The sequence below is a fragment of the Ursus maritimus genome, unplaced genomic scaffold (genome assembly GCF_017311325.1).
Source record: "Ursus maritimus isolate PB19 unplaced genomic scaffold, ASM1731132v1 scaffold_16, whole genome shotgun sequence".
NCBI classification, from domain to species: Eukaryota; Metazoa; Chordata; class Mammalia; order Carnivora; family Ursidae; genus Ursus; species Ursus maritimus.
In genome coordinates, this window is record NW_024424008.1 from 10,941,928 (window position 1) to 10,969,544 (window position 27,617).

Below are 27,617 nucleotides of genomic sequence, written 5' to 3' on the forward strand. Positions count from 1 at the left end.
GGCCAAGAAGTGACATCTACTTTTGAATGAGTTGTTGGTCTTAGGCCATCCAATCCCTGCTGTAGGGGAGGCAGGATTGTGTCTACTGCCCTCTAGGGGCAAGAGCACCAGGAGAGTGGGACCTTTAGCAGGAATCCGTCTTTCAGGATCTCCTGAAACCAAGGAACTGGGGGGGGGGGGGGGGGGAGGTCTGGCAACCACAGAACATTAAGTATGAACTGCTCCTAGTACTCATGCTTTTGACCTTTCCAGGCTGAGGTTAACCCTAGGAACCCCTGGTCTTTGTTGGAGACCTCAGCCTACTGCCCAGTACTCTGGCAATAATTATATACAATTATAATAAATAGTCATTATTTGCTAAGCACCTAAGACTTTACATATATCATCTCATTTAATTGTATAAGCATCCAACAAATTAGATAATCCTATTCCCATTTTACAGATGAGGACATTGGGGCTCTAGGAGATAGGTGACGTGAGTAAGTTCACACAGCTAGTCAGTTAATAACAATAACTAATGCATATTTAACATTTATCATCTGCCAGATTCCAAGTTGCAGCACACTCTATTGGTTACCCACCCAACAACCATCCCATCTTTCTGCTCACAGAATCCTAATTTTGTTCAGATATCCATCCCTCAGGAAAAGGGATTCTATCTCCAATATGACTTCCCAAGCCAATCCTTGTGATCTATTCCCTTTCGTCTGTGATAGGATTAAATCACTTGAGACCCAGCTCCAGCCAAAGGTATGGGAGGGCCATCAGTGAGGAAGTAACATATGTAAAGACTTGGAGGGGAGAGACAGGGAAATGCTTTCTCACTCTTTTTTTTTTTTTTAAGATTTTATTAATTTATTTGACAGAGATAGAGACAGCCAGTGAGAGAGGGAACACAAGCAGGGGGAGTGGGAGAGGAAGAAGCAGGCTCCCAGCGGAGGAGTCCGATGTGAGGCTCGATCCCATCACGCCGGGATCACGCCCTGAGTCAAAGGCAGACGCTTAACGACTGCACCACCCAGGCGCCCCCTTTCTCACTCTTAATAAAACGCAAAAGATGCCTGGGTGGCCCAGTCAGTTAAATGACCAACTCTGGATCTCAGCTCAGGTCTCAGTCTCAGGGTTGCGAGTTCAAGCTCTGCATTGGGCTCCTCACTGGGCGTGGAGCCTACTTAAAAAAAAAAACAAAAACCCAAACACAAAAGAAAGAGATGACCCTCTTCTGTTGCATATTGCAGTGTCTGGATGTGATGGCTGGAACTGCGGCAGTCATCTTTTGATCACAAGGAAAGTCAGCCTAGGAGAGTATCATTCTGGCTGGAGTATTTGGTGTTTATAAGGGGAGACGGGCCTAGAAAAGCCTTTGGGGTCTTTCTGGGAAAGGCCCAAAATGCCAGGGCAGGTGACTTGGTTTGAATTTGGTAGAAAATGAGGCGCCAATGAAAGCTTTTCAGCAGAAGTATAACACATTTAGCATCGTGCTTTAATGTGCATTAATTCAGCAGGTACAAGCAGAACTGATGTGGGAAAAGACGGGGAGGGGGAGTTCAATTTTAAGACTTTGGGGGTCCCTTCTCCCTGACCACCTCACGAAGGCACCGCTCGCTGACGAGCAGAGCCCGAATGTCTGGCATCCCGCAGAAAGGCTTCAATGGCTCGTGAGCACACTCACACCTCACTCTGTGGGTTCCTGGCTGGCTCGAGACTCGCGCATGTCCTGGTGCACGCAGCAGAGGCGCTGACAGCGCCGGAGGACTGGGATCAGTTACACGGGGAGAGGAGGTAAGACTGCCAGCACTGCGCTGCGGAGAATCAGCACTGAAAACAAGAGGCCCCAAAGGAGCCCAAGGCAGTCTCTCCTCACTCAGCCAGCTGCAAGGAGCTCAGAGCTCAGAGCAGGAGTTCCAGGCTCTCGGAAGGCTGGAAGCCTTCGCTGCACGGGAATGCAGTGCGGCTACATGGGATTTGAGGACCAAGGGGGGTTCTAACGTCACCCTCTTACTAAGAAGCTGGGCCGGTTCTGCATGATTATTGGGAGCACCTTGGTCTTCTGGCTCTGGCTCTGGAAGTGAGGGTTACACTACACTTCCTCCATGTTGTCACTGGCTGCGGAGAACTCCTGCCATTAGCTGCTTTTGGGCCATCGACAAGCTGTTTTCTGAGCCGCCTCAATTACTTTCTACTTGATTCATCACCTATTTGAGGCTCTGAGAGTCAGCACTGGCGTCTCTTTGACAAGCTCTAGACGGACATGTACGTGTCTCCTACACCTTCTTTAAGATTAAGTTCTTGGCGCATTCTTTCTTGATGGTCTGTGAACATTGCAAGGTTTTATGAAAAGTAAAGTGGCCCCATGAAGTCATCACTCTATGTAACAAACCTGGCAGGTAACATAAATGAGTGAAGGGGACGGAGTTTAAGTGAAAGTTGCAGTCCTCCAGCGGACACATTTGTTTCTGCACTTCCACAAGAAACATGCTATTCCCAACTTTTGGAATGCCTAGCTCTTGGGTCTAAACTCCACTTCCCTACTTATCTTTTTTTTTTTTTTAAGATTTTATTTATTTATTTGACAGAGAGAGAGACAGCCAGCGAGAGAGGGAACACAAGCAGGGGGAGTGGGAGAGAAAGAAGCAGGCTCCCAGTGGAGCAGGAAGCCTGATGCGGGGCTCGATCCCAGAACTCCGGGATCACGCCGTGAGCCGAAGGCAGATGCCTAACGACTGAGCTACCCAGGCGCCCCTCCACTTCCCCACTTTTCACAGAGACCCAGGTATTAAGAAATATTTCTCTCCTTAAAGAAAAACAAGAGTGCAAGTATCATGACAAAATAGTGTGGTGGAGACAAGAGAGTTACAAAGGAGATACAGTGGGGCCCCTGGCTGGCTCAGTTGGTAGCGCATGCGACTCTTGATCTCAGGGTTGTGAGTTCAAGCCCCACGTTGGGCCTAGAGCTTACTTAAAAACTAAATAAATAAAAATAAAAGATCCATTCGTGTTTTCTTGAAGATTTTATTTTTTTAAGCAATCTGTACACCGAACGTGAGGCTCGAACCTACAACCCCAAGATCAAAAGTCCCACACTGCACCAACTGAGCCAACCAGGTGCCCCTAAAAGATCCACTCTTTAAAAAAAACAGCAACAGCAAAAAACAAAAGTGCCTATGGCATCTAACAAGGATGCACAACTCTCAGCTCACATGAGAGTGAGAGCCCAGTATGGCCAGATCTTCTGCTTTTAAAACAGAAACTGGAGATCCAGAATCTCATGTGAAATCTACCAATTTTACAATGTTGGCTCATTTTCCTCCACTTCCCAACTGTGCTTGCATGCTCTTCCCACCACAGCAATGCACCTGCAGCCTCCCAGACCCTGTCTTTCCCGTCTGCACACTTCTGCATTTCTGGGCTCCTACAACACATGTCCTCCTTTTCTCTGCCTGGGAATCTCTTAAGCAATTTCTCAAGGGCTCAGATCAATGTACACTTCCTTCTCCTTGTAAGATTAGGTGCTCTTTATTCTTTCTATGCTCCCACCGTACCCTGAACATACCTCAACAGACCTCTTACCACATTGTCCTGGAACTGCTGGTTTCCTTGTCTGTTTTTCACCAGCCCGAGAACTCCCCGAGGGCAGGGACTTTCATGGTCTCTGACCTGAGAACCTTGGGTAGGATGGTGGGAAATACGCCAAGAAAGGGAAAATAGTTTACTCAAAGGGGAAAAGAAAAGTTCAAACAAGATAGAGAGCCAGGGACTTGAGCATTTAAAGTAATGGGTCCGAGAGGTGATGGCAGGTGATAAACGGAAGACAAGCCCAAGAGCCAGGAATCAGGATGATTGAAACAGGTCAGGAAGTGGAATGGTTCAAGATAGAAGCTGTGGATGAGGTAAGGGTGTCCGGAGCCTGTTTTTACAGAGGGTACCGAATGTGATAGGGACAGAGGTGGGTCTCACCGCCTTAAAGTCTTAGTATTGGGCTCCACTGTTGTTAGCTCGATAGTCTGGTGGGTTTCTCTTCTCCATTCCAAGGATTCACCGTCAGCCAGCATTTACTGAGCATTTTATTCTGTGTCGGGCACTGTTAGGCACCGTAACTACAGAGCAGAATCAGATATGATCCCTGCGCTCAAGCTTGTGGTCTGGCGCACGAAACGGACACATAAATAGATAATGACAAGAAAACGAAGTAAATGCTACAATCGAGAGAAGCACAGGGGACTACAGTAGCGCAGAGGAAGGATCCCTGATCCATTAAGGTCCGGAAATGGTCATTTACCTGAGGTCATACAGCTGGGAGTGGAGGGGTGGAAGACCCAGGATTAGAACCCAGGCCTGTCAGACTTAAAAGCCCACTCTTTTTCATTGAAGAAATTGGGAAAAGACAGAAACGACTTTATGGCGGTGGGGGAAATTTAGGTGTGCCGGCTCGGTTAAGCGGCAAACTGCGTGACTCTACGTTAAAGTTGGCTTAAAAAGATAGTTGTTTGAGGGGTAGGTGGGTGGCTCAGTTGGTTAAGTGGCTGCTTGCAGCTCAGATCATGATCTCAGGGTCCTGGGATCGAGCCCCGTGTCTGGCTCCCTGCTGGGTGAGGAGTCGGCTTCTCCCTCTCCCTCTCTCCACTGCTCATGCTCTCTCTCTTTCTCTCAAATAAATAAATAAATAAATAAATAAATAAATGTCTTTAAAAAAAAAGGTAGTTGTTTGAGATTTGGGAAGCAGAAGTGAATCAGCAGCCATTGATCACTGAAGTCATGGACAGATGTGGAGGTCCCAGAAGGTTCCAGCTTGTCTTCACTCTCCTCCACTTCACACCCTGCTCTTCCTAACTGCCGACTCTGCTGGTCAATAGAAGCTCCAAGCCCACCACCAGACCCCTGGCTGTGGACCCACGGGCTTCTCCTGTAGACTTCTCTATCAGCTTTCACAGCCCCCTGTCAGCTGGATGTGCTTGACTTCTGGAACTGACTGGTTGGTGACTCCCCTGATCAGCCCCCTTTCAGAGCTGCACTGCCCCAGCCCCTCCTCCCACAACTGATTAAGTTCTAATTTCTGGGGGCACCTGGGTGGCTCAGTCTTTAAGCGTCTGTCTCTGGCTCAGGGCGTGGTCCCAGAGTCCTGGGATCAAGCCCCGCGTCAGGCTCCCTGCTCCACTATGAGCCTGCTTCTTCCTCTCCCACTCCCCCTGCTTGTGTTCCCTCTCTCACTGGCTGTCTCTCTGTCAAATAAATAAATAAAATCTTAAAAAAAAAGTTTTAATTTCTGTAATAAATCCCTTATCCCACAACTCATAGTGATTCTCCTTCCTTAGCTGAATGCCGACTGAAATACTGTGCTTTCCCCAAAGATGAAAATAATTGAGCCGAGAGAAGAACAGCCTAAGTTTAGAAGTCCAGCTTCACCAGTATCTCCATAACTCCAGTGCCCCTGTACTTCATAGTTCAGTAAATATTTGTTGAATTGAATTTTTAGGTTGCTTCTGGTTCTTCATTGGTACAAATATCATTGCACGGAATAGTTTCTGGGGAAGAGATTTTGTTTTTGTTTTGTTTTGTTTTTTCTTCTTTTAATTCTTTTCTCAAGATCAATGCGGGGGCATGGAGTCATTTATGGCTCAGGCTCTGAAATTCTGACCCAGGACAATATCTGTTGTGCTGGCTACATGTGTTCTTCATCTCCTGGGGTACAATAGATTTTCCTCTGGCTTCAATTTCCCTCTCTCTCCCTCACCTTCTGTCCCTTGCAAAAACAGAGAAAAACCTCACTCTTGTGTATTTTCTCCAAAGAAAGTATTTCACACTCTAATCAAATCAGCCCCAAAAGATATATTGGGTTACCCTTATGGGAATGCTCTTCTGGCTTGGCTGAGTTGGAAGTGGGAGAAACAAAGACATCTGGAAGTGGAGGACAGACAGCAATCAACTTTGAACCACTTAATTGCAGGGGAATTTCCTCCTTGCTACTTACACCATTCAGCACTTGTTGGGAGAAGACATGTTACATGCTCACTTTGCCTCCTGGAAAGCTGGGTTAAATGCTGTTCCAATTAATCAACCATTTATGGAATGTCTGTCCTAAACCAGTCCCTACACCGGTTGTTGGAGATACTGCTCTTGAGGTGTTTTCAGCCAAAGTGGGAGGGAAACACGATGAGTTATAGCTCAGCCAGCCTATAATAAGTGCTAGAAAAGAGGCATAAGCAAAGCACTCTGGAACAGAGGAGGCAGCAATCATATCTGACGATATCATTGGCAATGGGAAGGGAGAAAAGTGTTAAAGAATGTATAGGGAGAGCGAGGCAACCTTTTTAAAAAATTTTATTTATTTTAGAGAGAGATAGAGAGGGCGAGAGAGAGTGTGGAGAGGGGCAGAGGGGCAGGGAGAAGGATAAGCTGACTCCACGCAAAGCGCTCTCGATGTGGGGCTGGATCCCGTGACGCTGAGATCATGACCTGAGCTAAAACCAAGAGTTGGCTGCCCAACCAACTGAGCCACCTAGGTGCCCCAGGAGGCAACATATTTTAAGCACAGACCTGGGTTTCACAGAAGAAGGTGAGCAAGGGGAGAGGGCAAACAGTCACTGATTATCTACCCTGTGCTTCTTGCTGAGCTAAGACTGTACTTGTGTTATCACATTAACCTTTCCCAAAACCCATCTGGAGGAAACTGAGGCACAAAGAACGGAGGTAATTTGCTCAAGAACTTGAAAGAGGTAGAATTGGGATTCAAACCCATATCTGTTTGACTTCCAAGAACACGCCCTGCTCCCATCCGTGCATGGAGAATTATTTTCAAAAGACATTTGAGATGGACTATAAAGAATGAAGATTTTAATACACTTCAAAAGGCCAGAGGGTGCAAGAAGGGATGGCATCAAAGGATTCCAGATGAAGAATGGGAGGAGAACAGCCCCAGGGTTTGTCTCAAGAAGCTCAGGCAGTCTGGAGTGACTGTGGGGAGACACTGCCACATGACCATATCACTGTCTTCTCGGGTTCCACATGTCATTCGGTAATTTACTCAACAGTGCTGGGCATTCAGAACTCAACCTCTGTTCTTAAAGTCTCTAATCAGTCTGGTGAGATTAATTGCTGTCACCATAGACTGCCTTGTACGCTTCAGCTTAGGGTGTGTGTGTGTGTGTGGGTGGGTGTGGGTGTGTGTGTGTGTGCGTGAGCACATACTCATACAAGCGTTATTTGGACCATTTCCTTCCCACAATCATTTCTCAACAAATAGATTCCCCAGGCTCTCCAAAGGTATGCATTCCTTATTTCCTCTGCCTTCAGCAGGGCGTGGATTTGACCTGCTGGCCTTGACGTGATAAGTTTAGAGCTCACAGCATCTTAGCAAGTGCCCTTTCAATCCAAGAGAGACCTGATCTGGTCTTCCACGAGCACACTTAGAAAATAATGATCAATCCTAGGGTTGCAGGGAAAAGATCTTCACTGGAACTGACAAGGAAGCGGACACCCTGTACCATTTCTCTGCAGACTTTGCAAGTGCTCAACACTTCTTGAAAGAGAATATGGTTCCCAAGCCTTTCGCTCAGCCGGCTGGAGCCTAGTTTAAAAAAATGCATTTCATCTCTGGCAAATCACAGCAAAACGTCATAAACAGCTGGAAACTCTCTGAGGTGAAGACAAGTGGGATATTATGTTTGGATTTATTGCTCCCTCCCCCGTGATAGCTGATTTCCATTTCCGACAGGGTTATTATTTCCATCTTTATGAAATATCTTGGATCTCACCTTGGATAATTACTGATTATCATCAGCTCCTCACCTGAGGCGTTTTAGCATTTGGGTGAACCTGAAAAATATTTTTTTTTCCAAAATATGTACTAAGGAAAACTCAATGTGTGAGATTATGTCTTTATTTCTATTTTCATTTGCAATTCCCTTTGGTTTTCTGATGATCAAGTCATTAATCAGTGTCAAATCACCATCCAGAGCACAGACAGTGTATTTACCACTTGGCTTCCAATGTGGATTAAATGGCAATAACTTGTGTTACTCAGTCTGGTGCTCTCTCATTACCGTGGTAATCACAGACCCAAGAAACCTTGAGGGTATTCACAAGATCTCAGTAGCCATCTAAGGTTTTTAGCCAAAGGTGTACATTACAATCTTCTGAAATTTGATAGAGCTCCCTAAGTTAGTCCAACAAGTACTCCCAGTTGAGGACGACTAAGAGTCCAACATCCTTCATTTCACTCCTTGACGTTGCCATTCTATGTGTCCCTCCATACTTCCAACCTTTGCTTCTTATTCTTCTGCTGTGATACCTTTGATAACCCCCTCCCCCACTTCTCTGCCTGGTAAAATCCTGTTCACTCAAGAGGCCCAACCCAAATGCTACCTCTGCTATGAAGCTTTCTGTGATGAAAATCTTTTTCTCCCCGATCCTACAGCACTTCTGAAACATCTTTATGAACATTCTGTGTTATCACGTTCTTCTATGGTACATAGAGCCATCTGCATGTGTCTAACCTCCCCACTCAACCGTGAGCTCCAGAATAACGGTGGTAACTTATTCATCTTCATATCTCCAAGGGCTGGCATGGGGCCTAACACTCATTCACCGAATGAATGAGGAGGTTGATACTCAAAAGTAGACCGTGCATTGGCCCATTTAGTTTAGTCAGATCTGGGTTTCCTCAGCATTTCTTGACTGAGTTGCTTACAAAAAGAGATGTGCGAGGATGTTCTAGGCAAGCACCTAAAGGGCCATATTCGTTTTTAATATCCTTTTAAAAACATCACTTTCCCAACGAAAGTGATAATAGCTCCTTTAATTTGAATTAGTAATGAACGGCTGGATAGCAACTTGAACTTGAGGATTTGTTTTCAGGAAAGCAGACAATCTCACGAAAATCCAAATCTAAATTGATTGGTTCAGTCAGTGTAGGAAATGTTAGCCTGAAAAATCAGGAGACCTGCCCGTGGTTCCTGTGTGACTTTGTGTAAGTTACTTCTTCCCTCTGGGTCTCTTCTGTAAAATGGGGCATTAAACCGAATACCTCTGAGGTTTCTGCTAACTCCAAAGTTCTATGACCTTAACCAGAATCACCAGTAAACTGATGTAGCAGTTCCTTTATTTTGGTTCTACTCCATAGTACTGAGGGGAATGGAGTAGTCTTATTAAGATGCTAAGGAGTTTTACAAAATGCATTAATACATCATAACAATGACATAAATCATAACGATCACACCTGTGAAGAACCTTGCAAAAGAAAGGAAAGAATCATCCATGGTGCTACCACTCTAATAAGTGACTGTTTTGGTATGTGTTCCTCCATTCTTCTCATATGTATATGTGTCCTCTTATATATGCATATATATATATGTACGTACATGCTTTTTCACATATCGTAAGCATATTCCTTGATGTTAACTATTTGTAATTTTCATTTTAAATGACTACATACTGAGTAAATAGGTAGGACATGCAAATACTCTTCTATTGCAAGATAATTATGTTGTCAATTTTTTGATAGCATTGAAATTAAAATCTCTATAAATATAACTTTATGGATTATTTTGGATAATAATAATAATACATATTTTGGATTATTCCCACAAATGGGAATCCTCTATGAAAGGATATGAACATTTTCATGACTCGCACAGTACCCTGCCTTATTTTAATAAGCATCTGTGATTTTGCTGTGTAGTACCCTATTTTTCCTAAGGGAAGCCAAGCCCACCCCCACCCTACTACCACATGCTTTGGAATAACTGACTTTGCCACTCAGCCCCCTCCTTTCCAAAGAGTAACATGTGGATAAGGCCTGACAAATCAGGGTATTACATTCCCCTGGCCACAGTTTAGGGATAGGCATGTGACCCAGATGGAGCCAGCAACAACACAGCAAGACTTTAAATAAGACTGTTGGAAGAGATGGCATGTGCTTTTCTGCTGAGGCTATCAGCAGGGAGGATGGTAGAAGCCTGCAACTGCTGGGAGTCAACACATGGAGCCTGCGAATGAAGCCAACACAGGAGAAGACAGAGCTGAGGGATGGGAATCCTCTAGATTCAGTAATGCCTGTAGCCAGAACTATTCTAGGACTTACTTTGCAGTGAAGTGAACCAAAAAGTTTCACTGTTCCTTAAACCATTTCCTCCACACATTCATTCCTTCACTGACACACAGATACACTCCTAACTGGTATGAATAGAGTTGTTTTAAAAAAAGAAATCCTTTTTACTTATCTTTTTTAAGTAATAAGCTTTGCTTTTTAGAGCACTTTCAGGTTCACAGTGAAACTGTGTAAAAAGGTCCCACGTACCTCCAGTCCTACCCAGCCCCTCCACCTGCCCCCCCCGACATACAATCTCCCTCTCGACACCCCATGGCAGAGTAGTACATTTGTTACAACTGATGACCCTACACTGAGGTGTCATTACCACCCGAAGTCCATAGGTCACCTAAGTGTCCACTCCTGCTGGTGTACATTCTATAGGTTTTGACAGATGTGATTTTACTTTTAAGTAGAACTACATAAAGGATATAATCTCACATGTACAGCTTGATAAGCTTTTACCTAGGCAGATCTATTCATATAACCCCTACCCAGATCAAGATCTAGAACATTCACAGTTCCGTGGTTCCTATGTGCTCCATCCATGTAGTTACTCCTCTAAAGTTATTTACTATTCAGGCTTCTTTCACAAAAATTATTTTTGCTGCTTTTGAACTTTATATAAATGGAATCTCACAGTGTGACTGCAACCTCTTAGCCTCTTAACAGCTCAATCCTGCTGTCACAGGGGGAAGAGACTGGGTGGCTGAGGATATGAGGATATGTTGCGAACAGAGGGGAGATTATGGCAGATGATGTTTTTCAAAAATGGCCACAGCAGTATTTCTGGTTCCAGGTATTCTTTCAGAATTCTACCACTCTTCCATTAGCAAATGGAATCTATTTCCCTTCCCGTTGAACCTGGGTGGGCTTGACTGTTCTAACCAAGAGTATGGCACAAATAATGACATGACTTCCATAGTTTGGTCATAAAAACTTCCATAGTTTTGTCTCTTTCTCTCCAGACACTTCCCCTTAGAATTTGGCCACATGTTGCAAGGAAGCCTAGGCCACATGGAGATGCTACGTATGGATGTGTCTGCTGATAATCCCAACAAAGATTCCAGGCAACATCAGTTGCTGATCATATGAATGAATGAGACCTCAGATGATTCTAGATCCTAGGTGCCAAGCTGCCGCAGCGGACACCAGAGGAGGAGCGATGAACTGCCTCCACTAAGCCCTACCAAAAAGAAGATGCGAGTGAACTAAATTGTTTAAGTGCTACAGCACTGATTTGCTACGCAACCACAGATAACCAGAATTCTATAATATCCGTGTTCTTGCGAAGAGTCTTCTGGTGATATCTGACGATCACAAATTACTCTTCTCTCTAGGTCCTGGTTTCCTCAGCTATGAAATGGACAATGATTACTATGCCATGGGAATGTTGTGAGGTGTAAATGAAGTAACGCACACGCGGTGCTCTTTTTATAATTGGACTTCAAGAAATGCTACTGAATATTTTTTCACCTTACTTCCATCAAGTTGTTCTAGATTTGCTGCTTCGTACAAATGCCTACCACCTGATTTTGTCCACACACAAATGGGCGGGCACATTGCAATGGGGTCGCTTCCATGCTGCTCTAACCCCTCACTCGCTCTAGGGGGAGCCAGCCACCATGTTGTGAGGATGCTCAAGCAGCCTTACAGGGAGGTCCACAGAGCGAGAAACAGACCTCTTCCCTTGCTCAAGTGCCAACCACGGGAAGGAGCTACCTGGGAAGCCGACCCTTTGGCCCCCGTCAGTCTTCAGATAGAGATCCCAAGCCAGAATCACTCAGCTAATTTAATTCCCATAGAAACTGTGAAACCTGTACGAAATGAAACGGAAAAACCAAAAAAAGCCCCTTATTATTGTTTTAAGTCAAGGTTTGGGATAATTTATTATGCACCGATAGTTAGCTAATAGCTACAGCAACATGGGAAGGGATGTAGGCGAGGAACTGATCCAAGGTTGAGGGCTGTTTTAGGGTTTATGTGGAAGGACAGAAACGGCTGAATGAACTTGAAAGTGCCAATGAGACGGAGTTTGAAGTAAATGATCACAGGGCCCAGCTTAGAAAGGGAAGAAAGTAAAGCTGGAGGAGGGGAACAAACTTGGAACGGGTAGACTATAAACTACAGATTTCACTGAAGCTGAAGAACAGGTTTGGTGAGGGTAAAGAGTAAAAAAATCTGGAATAAAAGAAGGTCTTGTTTAGAAGGTGGAATCCCTTGGTTACTGATTTCAGAAGTGGAACAGTTCTGGAGAACAAAGTACAGGATATGATCAAAGAAATGGGTGGTTTAAGGGCAGTGCTGGGAAAGCTTGTTTTTTTGTTGTTGTTGTTGTTTTTTTTTTTTTTTTTAAATCTTTCTGGTGAGGACAAGGGCAGAGGGGACAATGGGGCAACATAAACTAATGATAGCAAGCTGTTAAAAAGTTTCTAAGATCCCATCATCCCTAGAGAGATGGAATGAAGATGGAATGGGAGTTTGCATACCTTGATAGTAAACGCCTCAATGCAGGGGTAGCTGGTCTGGAAGTTGTAGTTACAAGGTGAGGAGAATGCCAGCTTTTACTCCTGGTTCAAGATACTAAAGATGGGGACAGAAGAACTCCATTTGAAAGGGCTTTAAGAGAAGCACTTAACTTTAGGACAATATCAGATTTTAGGCAAGATAAAGAAGTGATGGCAGTGTTCTAGGAAAATGTTAGATATGCAAGGAAATTTCTTTGCATTGACATGGGTTTGCCTGTAAAAAAGCTGGAACTTTATTCTGTTGGCAACTGGAAACCACTGGAAAGTTTTATACAGGTGACTGACATGGTGAACTTTGAATTTTAGAAAGCCCACCCTGACAGCAGTGGCAGTATGATAGATGTACTAGGCAAGGAGTGTAGAGAGGTTCTTTTGCAGGAAGACGGTTGGGAAAAAAGGTCCAATCCACACAGGTGATGAGGCCTCATCATCAGCCCACTGAAACAATGGGACCAGCTATTTACGAAGTAGAGACTACAGAATTTAGTGGGCAGTAAGGGAGAGGGGTTAAGGCAGTTGACAGGGCAGGGTTCAGGTCTTTCACCTCGTTTCTGAAGCTGTTTTAGATTGTTCAAAGCATTTGATCTTCCATGAAACCTAGGTATGTAACTGCTGTTCCCCCCCTTTACTTTTCCTTTTTTGTCCCTCAAATCTACTTATCTTGATCTGTATTTTATATTCCACTAATATAATTTATTACTAATTTATTTTTAAATATAATTTATTTTTTTGGTTTTGCTATTCTCATTTTTAGTATACACGTTGGCTATACCATTGTGGTAATAAAGCTTTCCAAAGGTAAGAATCTAAGGGCAGTGTGGTACAGTGGAAAGACAAGCCGCCTGTAAGTCAAAAGGGCTGGTTTCCGGTCCCAGTCCTGCCATGAAGTTCCTGTATGACGCTGGTTAACTCAACTGATGTCTTTGGACCTGTCTTTTCATTTTTGAAAATGAATAAAGTCTTATCCATTGCGACTTGCCTACCTATATAATATAGGGAACACAACAGATATTTTTATGATAATTGTGAATACCTTCTCCAATATAGCACTACAAAATTAGAATAGTGGATGGTAAGCCTCTTGAAGTCTATTTCAAGAAAGCTGCTTAACCTGGTTGGTCAATAGAGAAATAAAGTTTGAGACAAATATTGTACTCCAATACATTTTCCCAGACTAGAGGTAGTTATACTCGTGTCTAGTAGGACAATAAGTCTTGACTTTTCTTTTTTGAAAGTGGAGGACGGCTCTCATTCATCATATACTTCCTAGACCTAAAGTGCCTTAACTTGAAATCATGGCTCTGCTACTTGTACTAGCTTGTCACCTTAGGTAAACTACTTATTCTCTCTGTGCCTCCGTTTCTTCATCCATAAAATGGGAATACTGTATCTCAAAAGGCTATTGTAGAGATTAAACAGGTTAATGTATAAAGCAGCATCTGGAACAGAGAAAACCCTAGATAAACATTAGCTATTATTTTTATGTGCCAGACACTGGAGTGCAAAGACCTTCCCTTGAAGAGCTCATTCTCTAGTCAGGAAGATTTTTTGAACAAACGACCATAACTTAAATGTTCTGAATCCTGTAATAAGATGTGTAGAAACAGAGGAAGGAATGCCGGTCTTATCCTAGAGGCAAAGTCAAGGGCAGGATAAGTTTCTTGAGGGTAAAGTTTGACTTTGACCCGTAAGGAAAAGAATTTAATATTAGGAATATTTAGGAACATGGAGCAATCAGAGGCAGAATGGGGAAGGCAGACTCTAGCCACAAAATACAAATATATATAGTTAGGAGGAAAAGGGAGGATATGTGGTAGATTGAGAGCTTGTTAGAAATATAGAATCTTGGGGCGCCTGGGTGGCACAGCGGTTAAGCGTCTGCCTTCAGCTCAGGGCGTGATCCCGGCGTTCTGGGATCGAGCCCCACATCAGGCTCCTCTGCTATGAGCCTGCTTCTTCCTCTCCCACTCCCCCTGCTTGTGTTCCCTCTCTCGCTGGCTGTCTCGATCTCTGTCGTATAAATAAATAAAATCTTTAAAAAAAAAAAAAAAGAAATATAGAATCTTAGCCCCTACCCAGACATAACTCAATCAAAATTTGCATTTTTAACAAGATCCTCAGGTGGTTCCTACTGAACATGAAAGTTTGAGAACCACTGGTCTTGAGGACACTGGAGTCAAGCTGCTTAGGTTTAAGTCTTGGCTTTACCATTTACTTATAATGCATGACTCTAGGCAAGCTATTTAACCTCCTTCCTTTGCCTAGGTTTTCTCATTTGTAATTAGACATAATAGTTTCTACCTCATAAAATTTTAAGGACTAAATAAATTATATGTGAGATGCTAATAATACTTGGCACCAGGTAAGCACAAGAGTAAGCTACAATTCTTGACTTACATGCTACTTATTATGGTCAGAGTCAGTTTTATAAGCAGCTTGTCTTTCCATTTCTACTCCATTACTGTCACCTTGACATTTGTTGTAGAGGAAGACACTTGGAAGTCAGAAGACCTGGGGTTATAAAGTCCAGCTCCCTTCAATTCCTAGCTTTGTGAAATTGGGTGAGTTCTTCAATTTCTGTGTTTTCCTCATTCATACTGTTTGTGGGGGTGGGGGGAAGATCTAAATTACACCTACCTCACTGAGATGCTGTGCGGCTCAAAGAATAGAGTTAAACTACAAAATCTATTAAGGTTTCTTTTACCATCTTTCCAAAAGTTAAGTAATTGACCTGAAAACAGGTGGGAAATAGATGGAAGAGAATGCACTGTAAGATCAAGGAGGGAGAGAGGGGCCTGGGTATTATCTGTCCCACTTCATGACTTTCTGGAGCAGCAGGCTTGGGTTTCAACAGTAACAATTTTCTGGGCACTCAGAGAGTATTTTTAGCTAATGGGTAAATAGTAATAAGAAACTTAAATGCTGTTTATTTTCTCTTTTTAATCTATAGCTCCATTCAAGAATATGACCAGTCTCACACGTTTGCACAGTGATCCACAACTTACAAATAACTTTTTCTACGTTGTCTATCACAACATCCCCATTGGGTAGGATTAACCCCATTTTACATGAACACTTTGTTAATGTCAGAAAATATATTAAGAACCCCCTTTGACTTGGGCATTTTTACCAGATCCTATGTTTCCAAAAGTACACAATTTAAGAGGAAGGACAATCACAAAACTTGGATTCAATCTTCCACAATACCAAGCACTGGCTTCAATTTCATGGCCGCGAGTAACTACACACTGGACCCCTTTTCTCCTATGTAAAATAGGGGCAACAATACCTTCTTCACACAATTGTTCTGTGATTAAATAAGAACAAAGGCTGAAGGGTGAACCTACCACATCGTAAGGCCTCTAATAAATACCTTCTCCTTCTTCCCTTTGACAGCTAAAGCACGAGATACCACTATCATTCCCACTTCACACGTGGAGGACCCCGAAGTGGAGAACGTTCGGGTCCCCCTTCTCCACTGGCAACTCCGCAACCCCCAGATTGGGTTCGAACAATTGCGACGTCCGTTATGTAGTTTCTTGTAGCGCTGATTCTCTCTCCTTGAATTGCGTCTGGTGGGGGCTGGAGGCCGCTGATAATTGCTCCCATGACTCTGAGGAATCCGATCCCAATGCTCAACGGCGCTTCAGGGACAAAGCTGCTTTCCTACCGTCCCTAACCTCGCCTAGAGTAAAGGTCGCGGCAAAGCCTCAGCTCCAGCTACCGACGCCATTTTGGCCCCTACGTGTGACGCCACACGTAGCAGAGAGCGCAGCCCATTGGTTGGGAGACGGCAGCCAGAGGAGAGGCGCGCGAAGCCGGAGAGGAGGGTATGAAGGAGAAGCCAAGGAAACTACAATCCCGGCCTTCCTTGCGCCTGCGACAGCATACCGAGAGCGAAAGAGAAGGGAGCTTGGGTTCGGACCACAACTCCCGGCACCTCCCGCGATGTCTCCTCTTTCCTTTCAAAACGCGGAGAAAAAGAGGGACTGGGAGAATGGAGGCCTTCTGGAGTCTGTTCTCCGAAAGGCGGGAAAGGCGAACTACACCTCCCGACTGGCAGCGCGCGGCTGCGCCTGCGCCCTGATGCCTGTCGCCATCTTGCCCCTTCTGAGGCACCGCAAACAAACCCAATTCCTGGTGTTCCCTAGTCTTGGCGGAGGAGCCTTTTAGATGAGCCCCGAAAGGCCGGGCAGGTGGGTGACTCTCAGACAGGGTGATGGGAAGAGCTGGCAGGTTAGCCAGGCTGGAGGAGCGCCGGGCCAAGAATTTGGTCCCCGGCTTGGGGCGCCCAGCCCCATCCTCCGTTGTCTCCTAACGGGATCGTGGGGCTCCCCGAGGTGGACTGAGGGGGACTTTGGCAGGCCTGGTGCTGGGATCCTGGGGGTCCAGCTCTGGGAGCCTCCTGGTGAGTCTCGGTCGTCTGCCTGGCTGTCCGCGCGCCTACTCTCTCTCCGTTGTCCTCTCCGCTGAGGAGGGAGCGAGGCGCTGATGCCAGCCGGGGCCCCTGACACCCGCTACTGGTCCTGAAGGGCTTGGCTAGTGGGCTTGACATTGGGGTTGGCGCTGAGCGGCACGGGTGAGGAGGGTGGGCGGGCTGCTCTTGTTGTGGTGCTGCGAGAGAGTGCGTGTTTGGGGAGGGGGCGGGGCGGGCTTGCCTCCTTGACACTTGAGTGGGGGAAGGATTACAGGAGATCCCGGCTCCGGAGCGGGCTCCCGCTACTGCTGCCCAGATTTCCAGTGCGCTGCGGCCCCGCGGTGGGGTGCGCTGGCGGGGACGCGTCGGGATGCCGTGACGTGGTGCTTGATTCGGGCGGTCGCCGGCCGCCTCCAAGATCCTGTCGGGGGGCGGGGACTGGCTTGTGGAGGGAGCGGATTCCTTTGGCTCTGCCCCTTCTTCCTCCTCCCCACCCCTTTTCTTTATGTCATCCTGCCGGCTGGGGCGCGCAGTCCAGTTCTCCTTGCTCTGGGTTGGTTCGTAGCTGAGAGGACTATGGGAAGTCGGAGGAAGGGGGGGATCAACTCCGGGCGCAGAGTTGGAGTTAGCAGCCCCAGTGCCTGGAACGGGATATAGCAGTTATTACAGTTCGGTGCCTGACTCCTCGGCTAGACCTTGAGCTCGCTCATTCACTCACTCACTCACTCACTCACTCACTCATTCATTCATTCATTTTACCCACTCTTCTCTATCTTCATTCATCTACTTAACAAATATTTACAGTGGATCTACCGTGTGCTAAGCAGGTATTGTGCAAGCGCCCAGCGCTGTTGTCTTTTTATCCTCTAGACCAGGCAATTCCCAGTATGAAGTAAGTTCCTGACATCTAAACTTTTGGTAAATGATTGTTTAATGACTACAGGGTGTAAATTCATCCTTCATTGTTAAGACTTGAGAGGAAAGTTTTTTGTTAAGTTCCATTAGCCCATGTAACTTGCTAGGAGGTTTATATATTTTATCTTTTATAACTCAGAAGTGAGAAAGCCGATGCAAATCAGGTAGCCTGCGCAGGGTTACACAGGTAGTAGCCCCTATTGATTGAACAACACGCCAGCCACTATCATAACTTCACATACTGTTCTTTAATCCTTATGACAAATTGGATGATAGTACCTCTGTTTTACAGATGTGGAAAACTTTTGCTCAGATAGTCCGCTTTACCCAGGATCACCCAGTCAGTGAGTTGAAAGCTGGAACTAGAAACTGGAGGTGTCTGACTCTAAAGCCTGTGCTCTTCCCACTGTCCTCTGCGGGAATAATAAGCTGCAGAATGGTTGTTTCGTTCTTCATTTATCAGAAGTTGAAAAGTGTGGTGGTGAAATAGGATTGTGAGATGTTCTTACTGGTTTTACTTCTTAGTGTGTAGATCTCCAGGTAAGTGGCCTTTTGACTTCACTTTGGTGACTTGATTTTTGTTTCATTTTGTTTTGGTAGGGAAGACAAGCTCTTTGGGGCTACCAAAAAGAAGCAGCAATGCCTGTTGTGTGGCCAACCCTTTTGGATCTCAGCAGGGATGAATGCAAAAGGATTCTTAGAAAATTGGGTACGATTTTCATTTTTGATGTTTATGCCTTCTATGATACTTTTCCCTTTCTGTTTTTGTCATGGCTGTTTGCCTGGATGTCATATCTCATGCTGCATTAGAAATTCTTTGGAGGTATACTTTTCATCTTACTCATTGTTATTTCCCCAGTGCCTAGCATAGTGCTTTGTACCTAGTAGGTGCATGGACCATAATAATAAAAATAGTAGCTAAGAGTTCTTGAGGGGTACTGGGCTATTCTGAGTTCTTTACGTTCAATATCTTATTTAATCCTCACTCATTGGGAAAGGTGGGTATTTGTGTGTGTGTGTGTGTGTGTGTGTGTGTGTTTCCATATTACAGATGACAAAACTGAAGCTTAGAACCCAAGGCGGTGCTGATAGTTAAGTCATGGAGTCAGGATTGTAACCCAGGGAATATGATTCCAGTCATGAATGTATGTGTGAATTATAAACTGTTTCTGAATTCTAAGTAAATGTTAGCTATGCTGACTTTCCTAAGTTATGTTTACTATCAGTAATAAAACACGCTTTATGTTTATAATTAATTATTTTGAGCTTCTTTTCCTTTAGAGCAGCCTTTCTCAACTAGCATTTTAGGGAGAGAATTAAGCACTAATGCTAATAAGCCTAATCCATTGTGTGTAATGAACTAACTTCTTTTTATGCATTTGGAATGGTAATAGTTTTGTACTATTCTTGGAAAAATAAGAGACTTACTCAAGTCATTTTTTATATTCTGTGATTCAAATGAGGATCCTTGGTTGAGAACTAATACTTTAGACTCTAAGGTCCAAGAACGACCTTGTTGTTTTCTTTACCACTGCAGTCCCAGACTAGCTCATAGTGGGTGCTCAGTAAATGAAAAAAACATTAAATGTTTTGTAAGTGGATATGAATTAATTGTTTAATCTATGAGTTTGAGGGGGTAAGTGTGGGCCTTGAATTCAGAGGGACCTGGGGTCTTGGTCTTGTCACTAATGACCCACAAGATAAGGACAGTTTATATAATCTCTTTAAATCTGTTGACACTTTTGTAAAAGAAGCATAATAATATCTGCCTCGTAAGTTATGTGGATTAATTGTATATAAAAGGGGCCTACACAGTGCTGACATCTGAGGGTATAGCGTTTTAGAGCAGTTGCTTTCAGACATTAATTTATTTATTTGCAGGTGAATCTTCAAAGGAAATCTTTGTTGGGAATTCTTTTGTGTAAATCTGAATCATAGCTGCCCTGGTCCTGTCTGCTAGTAATATTTACCCTTTCTATTTCCCTTCAGGTCAGGCTACTGGGAGGATTTCTCTTGTTTTATAAACTATTTCTTAGCATTGTATTTTAGCATGTTTAGAGAGCTTTTTTGGGCAGTCATCCCATTATCATTTTTTTCCTTCAACCTTATATCCAAACTTTTAGTACTAATTCAAGGTTGATTTTCTACACACTTGCATGCAATTGCCATAGCTTCTTAGCTACCATTTATAAAATTGGACTGGTGTTTATTTCATAGCTAAAATAATTGCAGATGAACAGATCCCAACTACAGTAGATTGGATTAGAGTTTCTGGGCTTTTGGGGCTTTGAGTCAAGAGATTATGTTTAAATATAAAAATGGTAACCTTTAAGTCTAAATTTATCCTTAACTTTAGCCAGAGCTGTGTGGGTAATGTTGCTGGAGAGCTGTTTCTATACAAAAGAAAACAGCCTTCCTGCAGAGTAATGTCATCTTCAATGACCCTTCACTTTGGGAGGTGAGCCTCGATAGTGATTTGCAGAAAGACTTCCTCCCCACCCGTTGGCTCATTATCATAACAATGAAACTTTTGAATTGCCTTCAAACACTAGCTCTAGGTCCAAAGTTTAGAGAAAGTACTGTATTTAAGAATTAACTTAAAATATTTTAAGAATTAAGTTTGTTCTTTTAAAAATAGTTATAAATAACGTAAAATGCTAAACATTTAAATTTTACTTAAATATAAAAACTCTGGGATCGAGAATTTTTTTAATAATATACTGAACATACCAGTGATAGATAAATGCTTCCCTCCTCTTATCCTGCCTTTCCCTGGCCTTATTTTTAAAAAACCATTCCTGAGTTACAACTCCAACATGGGGCTTCACGGACTATAGTATAATCGAATGGGTGATTTGTTTAAATGGAATGTTGAGGACTTTATCAAGTGGTTTGGCAAATCTTTTTGTTTTCCGTGGTGTTTGCACATATCTCTTACTATATTTATGTGTCATTAGAGTTAGCACTACAGTAGAACGGCACCAAAAATACCAGAAATTCAACTAAGTTTGATATTTGTCAGGATCTGAGGATACCCATCAAAATGGAAATCAAATGTCAAGGAGGTTGGGAAGCTAGTAAAGAGAGGTTCTTTACACTGAGTGAATTTCTGGAGAATGGACGAAGTGCCTCAGATTGTGTGACCCTTAACTGTGGTCTGAGTTCCAGTTTTGTGTGAGGTTACCACCTCGTACATTTGTCCATGACTTTTTAGTTAGACTTGGAATGAGACTTGAAATGTCAAAAACCATTGCCCCATTTCTTTGGTTAATTTCACTCTTTTTGAAGTAGTTTCTTGATCACTATAAATTGCATAGCCAAAAGTGTACTTCTTTTTCTTTTTCCTCATGCCATTTTCTCTCTCTGACCTCTCCATTTCTTTTTATGGTATTGCCCTTCTCCTAAATATCTTGCAAACTACAAAATCTGGTTCCTTTCCTTCTGCTGTTCCTTCCACATTCAATCAACTACTGAGTCCTAGCAAATAAGAACTTTTTAGCCTGGATTAGAGGCTTAGTCTGGCCCCAAACTACTTTTCCATTTTTATCCTTTTCTATTCTTTGTATATGCGTCTCTTCTTGGATTTTAATTACCTTGAGAATAGGGACTTTGTTTTGTTCATATAAATATTCTTCATGGTACCTTGTAGTAGTAATGTGCAATTGCAATTAAGTTTGGTTTGAATTAGTGACTATCCGAGTACAGACATTTTTACTTTCCCTAAAGTAAAACTCTGAAAATAGTCACTGACTGTTACTGGAAGTTCAATATCTATATGAGATATTATTTGCTCTTTTACTGTATTCCTTTTGCATATTTGCATTTTTTTCCCTCCTGCTTGCTTAGAGCACACTTGTCTTTCTGATTAAAACTTACGCTTCTAGGCTGGATGATGTGTTTCTTCTGTATGCTTTTACCACTGTATTATAAACTGTATCATCATTGTCTGATGACTTGTTTCACTGTAGCTTTATTCTAGAGTTAACTACTTGCAGGCAGGATTTAGCATACTATCTGGTATGTATAATAGGACTCAGTACTGATTTATTGAATAAAATATTCCATAAATGAGGCACAAACCTTTAGTATAGTGATTTCTTAGTTGGTTATCCTCAAGGCCTTTCTGAACTCTACTTTGGGTCCTGATAAAAGCTGAAATATATGTTTCTTGGTACTAAGTATTTCCTTTACTATTCAGAGCAGGAAGGCTTTGTCCTTCCAGAGAGACCCATGGAACATCTACATAGTATTCAGCATAGATTGAATATGCAAGATGTTTAAACGTGGGATAATTCAGTTGGGTCAGACCTTTCTTTGGAGCTGGATGGAGGGACAGAGGGAGAGGGGGAAGCAAGACTTCCTTCTGAGCAGGGAGCCTAATGGGATGCAGGGATGCGATGTGGGGCCTCGATCCCAGCACCCTGGGATCACCACCCGAACCAAAGGCAGATGCCCAACTGACTGAGCCACCCGAGCGCCCCTTGGATCAGACATTTCTGTTTAATATATTAGTCAGCTCACTCTTTTTTGACTCTCAGAACTGTGAATAACATGAACTGAATGAGGCTACTAAGTTCAGTATTGGTGTACTACCTAGGATGCAGATATGTATACCTTCATTATTTGTGTGTCAGGCCTTGGGAAATACCAAATTCTAGTAGCAACCTGAATTGACTAAGAAGATAACTGTATCTTGGATACTTATTTCCCATTTTTGCTCAGATATACCTGTCTCATAGTGTTAATGGCTTAAGACAGCTATTTTATTATTTCTTTTGATTCTGTGGTTGCTGGTTTTGCCTGAGCTCTGTCATGTGGCTGTATTCCCCTGGTGGCTTAGCTGCTTTTCTGGGCTCAGCTCAGATGGCTGGGTCTCTCTCCCTGTGGCCTTTGATCTGGGGCTTCTTCACAGCTTGGTTATCTCAAGGTTTCAAGAGAGCAAGGCCCTGCGGGCAAATGGTAGTAAGGTTCTGTTTGCATCATGTATGCTGATGTTCCACTGGCCAAGGCAAGTCACATGCTAAGCCCAAAGTCAGTGTGGGGAGGGACTATATGAAGTAGTACAATTCCCAAGGAGTGCGCTGGGAGGCAGGCATGGTTCATGGGGAGCCAGTGAGGACATTTTGCTTTTATATCTTAAACAGTATTGGAGACTGACAGTTTCATTTCATAATGGTTATTGCTGTGGGATGATAGTGAAATGAAACTGTCTGGTGTTAGGGTTCAATATATTGTATCCTAGTTGCTATAAGAGCAACTCATGCTTCCTAACTGGTCTCAGTCATTTCGATGGTAGATGCAGAGGATCTTAGATCTGGAAGATACCTTTGATGTCTCTTCTAGATAAAGAAATTGAGGTTCAAGGGTGAGAAAGAACTTGCCCATCGTCACACAACTAGTAGTGGGAGTGCTGGAGCCAGAATCTGGTCATTTGACTCTTGTTCTAGGAGTTTTTCTATTGTGCAGTACTCATGCTATTATCAACCCCCGGAGGGAGGTAGAATGTAATTTGAATTCTAGGCAGGGCTAAGGAATTGTATTTCAAGGATTGGTCATTGTAGGTACCTGTCAGTAGAGCTAAAAATTTCTTTTATCAGCCTTGTATCATTTGGAGCCTTTTCCCAATTGTTGGTGGCATCTGAGTTAAATGTTCTTCAGTGATAATGTGTGAGATAAAATATTTACCATAAGATTTTTCTCCCTAAACATTTTGTACACGTGACTTCGGTGAAGCAATAAAAAAAAAAAAAAGATATACAATTATTTAAGCCACATTTTAATCAATGCTCTTCGATAAAATTTTTGAGAGGAACTTTTAAAATTTTGTGTATTGATTTTTTTTATTGATTTCTAGGTTTTTTGCCCTAAGTTTCACTATATGTAGCCACAGTATTAAAATATTGAAGGCCTATCTTGATAAAATAATTTTCTTCTTCTAGAATTGGAGGCATATGCTGGAGTTATCAGTGCACTTCGGGCACAGGGGGATCTCACCAAGGAAAAGAAAGATCTTCTTGGAGAACTCTCAAAAGTTCTTAGGTAAATTATCATAAAAGTTTGTGAGATATGACTCTAGAAATTTCATTTTGAGGGGTTTTAATACTTTTCATTCTCAAGTTGAAGACAGAGGTGTTCAAGTTGTCGGTACTTAGATGTCTCATCCCAGTTGTGTGCTTTGTTACAGTAAGTTATGTAATTTATCATTTATTCTGTAATCAGAAAGGGTATAAGGCAGGTTATTTTAGATTAGGGTCAACTGGGAAGGGGAGGTATTTTTGACATGGATGAAGGAAAGGAGCTGGTAGCAACAAGATCTGAAGACTTGGAGTGGCCCAGTTGCATTTGTTGGGAGGAAAGAAGGAGATACTAGGAAGTTGTTGTCTTAATTTATAGAAATGGGTGGATTTTATATAGTCATAGCCCTGTAGACAGTTTATCCCCTCAGTTTCCTGCTAGAGTGGCACTTGAATCTGTTAAAAAATTCTAATGAATGGAATTCTTTGATACCTTGTCTTGATCCATTCTGACATCTTGAGCTTTCTCAGAAAATGTTGTTTTAACGGAGGTTTCCTTTCAACATTTAAAACCATTTTGTCGTATCCTTTTTTTAAAATGAAAATAGGGAAGAGTCTTTTCCTGTATTTGGTTGACATTAATATTAAGTCAAATCCTTAATCTTATTGTCCTCATATGTAACGACTTATATATTTTTTTTGTTTGCTGTTTCTATTTCCTCGTAAATCTGCTTTCCAGCCCCTTAACTATTTTAGTCTGTGATATAGATTTAGCTTAAGCAGTAAAGATTACAATTTGAAGAGTGGTTATTCATTTTATTGAATATTTACGAATGGAATGGGTGTAGCCTTTTTCCACTTGTTTAGTATTAACTTTACGTATACTTAATCAGGATCAACATAAGCACATTTTTACTGTAAAGGTAACATAGTGTAAGGTAGAAGACATACAGCTGAAGTGTTGAGTAATAAGGGAGTAATGTCCTGGTGTCAAATTTCACAGCATATAGCCACAGGAAACAGATTATCTTGCCACTTTTGTTTCTTTATTATATTCACTGAACATAAAATTATAGACTCTTAAGCTTTAGAAAGGACTTTGGAAGACTTTCTTCTAAGTGCCAAAATCCTCTTAGTAACCACGATTAGGGGTCATACAGTGGCTGCTTGCATATTTAGATAACAGGAACCTCTGCTAATCTTGAACATGGTCTGACATTTCTGAGTTTTGGAAGTAATGACTTGATATGAAGCTGATTTGTCATCCTGTGATTTCTAATTTGCAACTAATTCTTTCTGCAGTTATAGAATCACTATGAACCCTTTTCTGTGATTTTAATTAAAGCATCTGAAGATATATTTTAGGCCCCGTCTATATCTTTTCACAAATCAATCTTGTCCTCCCACTTCCCCAAGCAAAATGTTGACTTAAACATTAATAAAAGTATAGAAAAGAGCTGCCTGCTTGGCAGAGTTCTATAATGGCTATTTTTTTTCATAGCATCTCAACAGAGCGCCACCGTGCTGAAGTTCGGAGAGCAGTAAACGATGAACGGTTAACAACAATTGCACATAAGTAAGCCATTAGTCATACAACCCCTGATTTTTTATGACGTAGTATAACGTAGTTTTGAAACAGTCTTCCTATTGTATAGCAGGTTCCTGAGTCTTTTATCTTAATAGTAATATTTCTATACTCAGGGATCCTGACCATAGAGGTGTTAACTGTTTATTCAGTTGGGTATGTTTTTGCATTTGGTTAGGCAAGCTTTAAGTACTCAGGTCAAATCCCGTTACCGTGTGATCTCTGCATAAAAGGCCACCACAGTTTAGCAGATGATTCACTTACTTAAAGCAAAGTTCAGTAATGAAGTAGTATCTGACAGCCCCTTAGAGGTTCTTTGTAATGGTATTTGGTATATATATTACTTTATAAATAGGCATTATAAATTTTTTTAACTGACTAATATTTCATGTATTTTGAGATTCAGAAAAAAGATAGTAAGAATATATGTTCTGGTTTTAAGAAATATGAATATAACGTATCTTAATTTACTTTAAAAAAGCCAACAAAATAAAATTATAAAGGATTCTTATCAAATTGTTTCCAGATCGTTGTAACTATTTGACAGATGGGGTGGAGGGTGGTGGAGGACTAAGGGCAGGGATCAAACATTAGTAGAGTACTTATGGAGATAGTGCCTCCTAAAGAATAGAAAGGAACAGAAATTATCCTTAAATGTTAATGCAAGATGACAGGCACATTTCATTAAAAATAAGATATACTACAGTATAACTCATTTTTTATTTTTATGTTTTAATGTGAAATAAAACTAAAGGAAAAAATTCAGTGCATTTCCATAATGTGATAGTGTGTTTAAACCAATTGGCAGTATTTGAATTGACCCTGTAGATCCATAGCTTCATGTTGTGCTTCGCTGTTCCTCATTTTACTTAACTTATAAAATGGGGTGCTACCTTTTTCATTGCATAGTTTGAAAGTTGAGGTATCTGGATTTTGAGATTTTTTCAGTGGTGGGTGTGTATGCACTGCAGAAGTTTGGAATTTTTCCACTAGAGATGTTAAGTATATAGTTGTCAGGCCAACATGGTTGAAACATTCAAATATTAATGTGTTCCTTCAATTTGTTTTAAACTTTTGAATTGGGATGCTCTAAAAATAATAACTGAATCTAGATTCTAATTTGAGAAGGTAATAGGAAACTTGTGTGCTAGGTAATAAAGTAGTAAACAATAGCTTACATTCAGAGGCACTTAGAGACAAAGTTAGTGCCTTAAAAGCATTGGAAAAATATTGTGGGGCAATTAGTTGTAAGTTGATGCATCAGTTTCATACTTAAAGGATAACATTTATTTAGTCTCCTTTTCCTTTTTTCCCCTTTAAAGAATGAATTTATCCTTATATTTGGGTGAAAGACCAAGTTACAGGTATGCAAATAGGTTATTATTATTTCAGGCTTTTTCTTGTTATTATTTCAAAATTGAAGCTCTCAATTATTCAGGGGCACGTGTTCCCATTTACGAATTAACAGTGCCCTCTGCTTTTCCTTCTCTTCCCCTCCTCCCCCTCCTAATACTGCCCACCCTTTAGCCATTTTGCTGCTTGGGAGTACCTCTAGTCAGAGGGTGGGAAGGGAGAGGAGGTGAAAATTTTAATTAGTCATTTAACTCCTTGTTAGTTGTCCTGGAAATGGTTTGGTGGATGAATTTACAAGTATTTGCCAAAGTATTTTTGGATATTATGTGGATTTCTTTAATCTGTTTGACCTCTCCCTTTCCCTCCTCTCTCTATTAGCATGGATAATTGAGAGTTGGCTTTTATCTGCCTGTGTTTCCTTTTTTCTCTCCTTTCTGATTTCTTTAATACATGAATTTAATTTTCTGAGAAGTTTACTTCAGCATATAATTTTAAAAGCTTCTTAGGTCTCTCTGTACTCCTGTTTTTAATATTTTATGCTGTGGTTTTAGTTTGAGTAGGTGTCATATTTTACTTGTTGAGCCCAGGGGTTGGTGAGTGTGGAATGGTGAGGAAGGCGTAGATCCCTTATTCTCTACATCTCCTCTGCCCTCTTTTCCTCAGAAGTAGCAACAGAACCTAAGTCCAAAGATTATCTGTAGGATGGCTTCATACTCTGAGC

General features: G+C 42.2%; 1 protein-coding gene across 10 annotated transcripts in view; it reads left to right on the top strand.

The window, feature by feature from the left end:
• Positions 1 to 16,655: 16,655 nt before the first annotated feature.
• EMSY (EMSY transcriptional repressor, BRCA2 interacting) overlaps positions 16,656 to 27,617 on the top strand; it is an 87,346-nt gene continuing 76,384 nt past the window's right edge. For 3 of the 10 annotated variants that reach the window (XM_008707367.2, XM_040630870.1, XM_040630871.1), the window contains exons 1-5: positions 16,664 to 16,808; positions 18,545 to 18,653; positions 23,884 to 23,983; positions 25,460 to 25,534; positions 26,866 to 26,907. In XM_008707367.2, coding sequence (XP_008705589.1) covers positions 18,584 to 18,653; positions 23,884 to 23,983; positions 25,460 to 25,534; positions 26,866 to 26,907 — 287 coding nt within the window. In that variant the 5' untranslated portion in view covers positions 16,664 to 16,808; positions 18,545 to 18,583. Of the gene's footprint in view, positions 16,809 to 18,544; positions 18,654 to 23,883; positions 23,984 to 25,459; positions 25,535 to 26,865; positions 26,908 to 27,617 lie in introns of all 10 variants that reach the window. The other 7 variants (XM_040630866.1, XM_040630872.1, XM_040630874.1 and 4 more) reach the window with 6 other exon arrangements.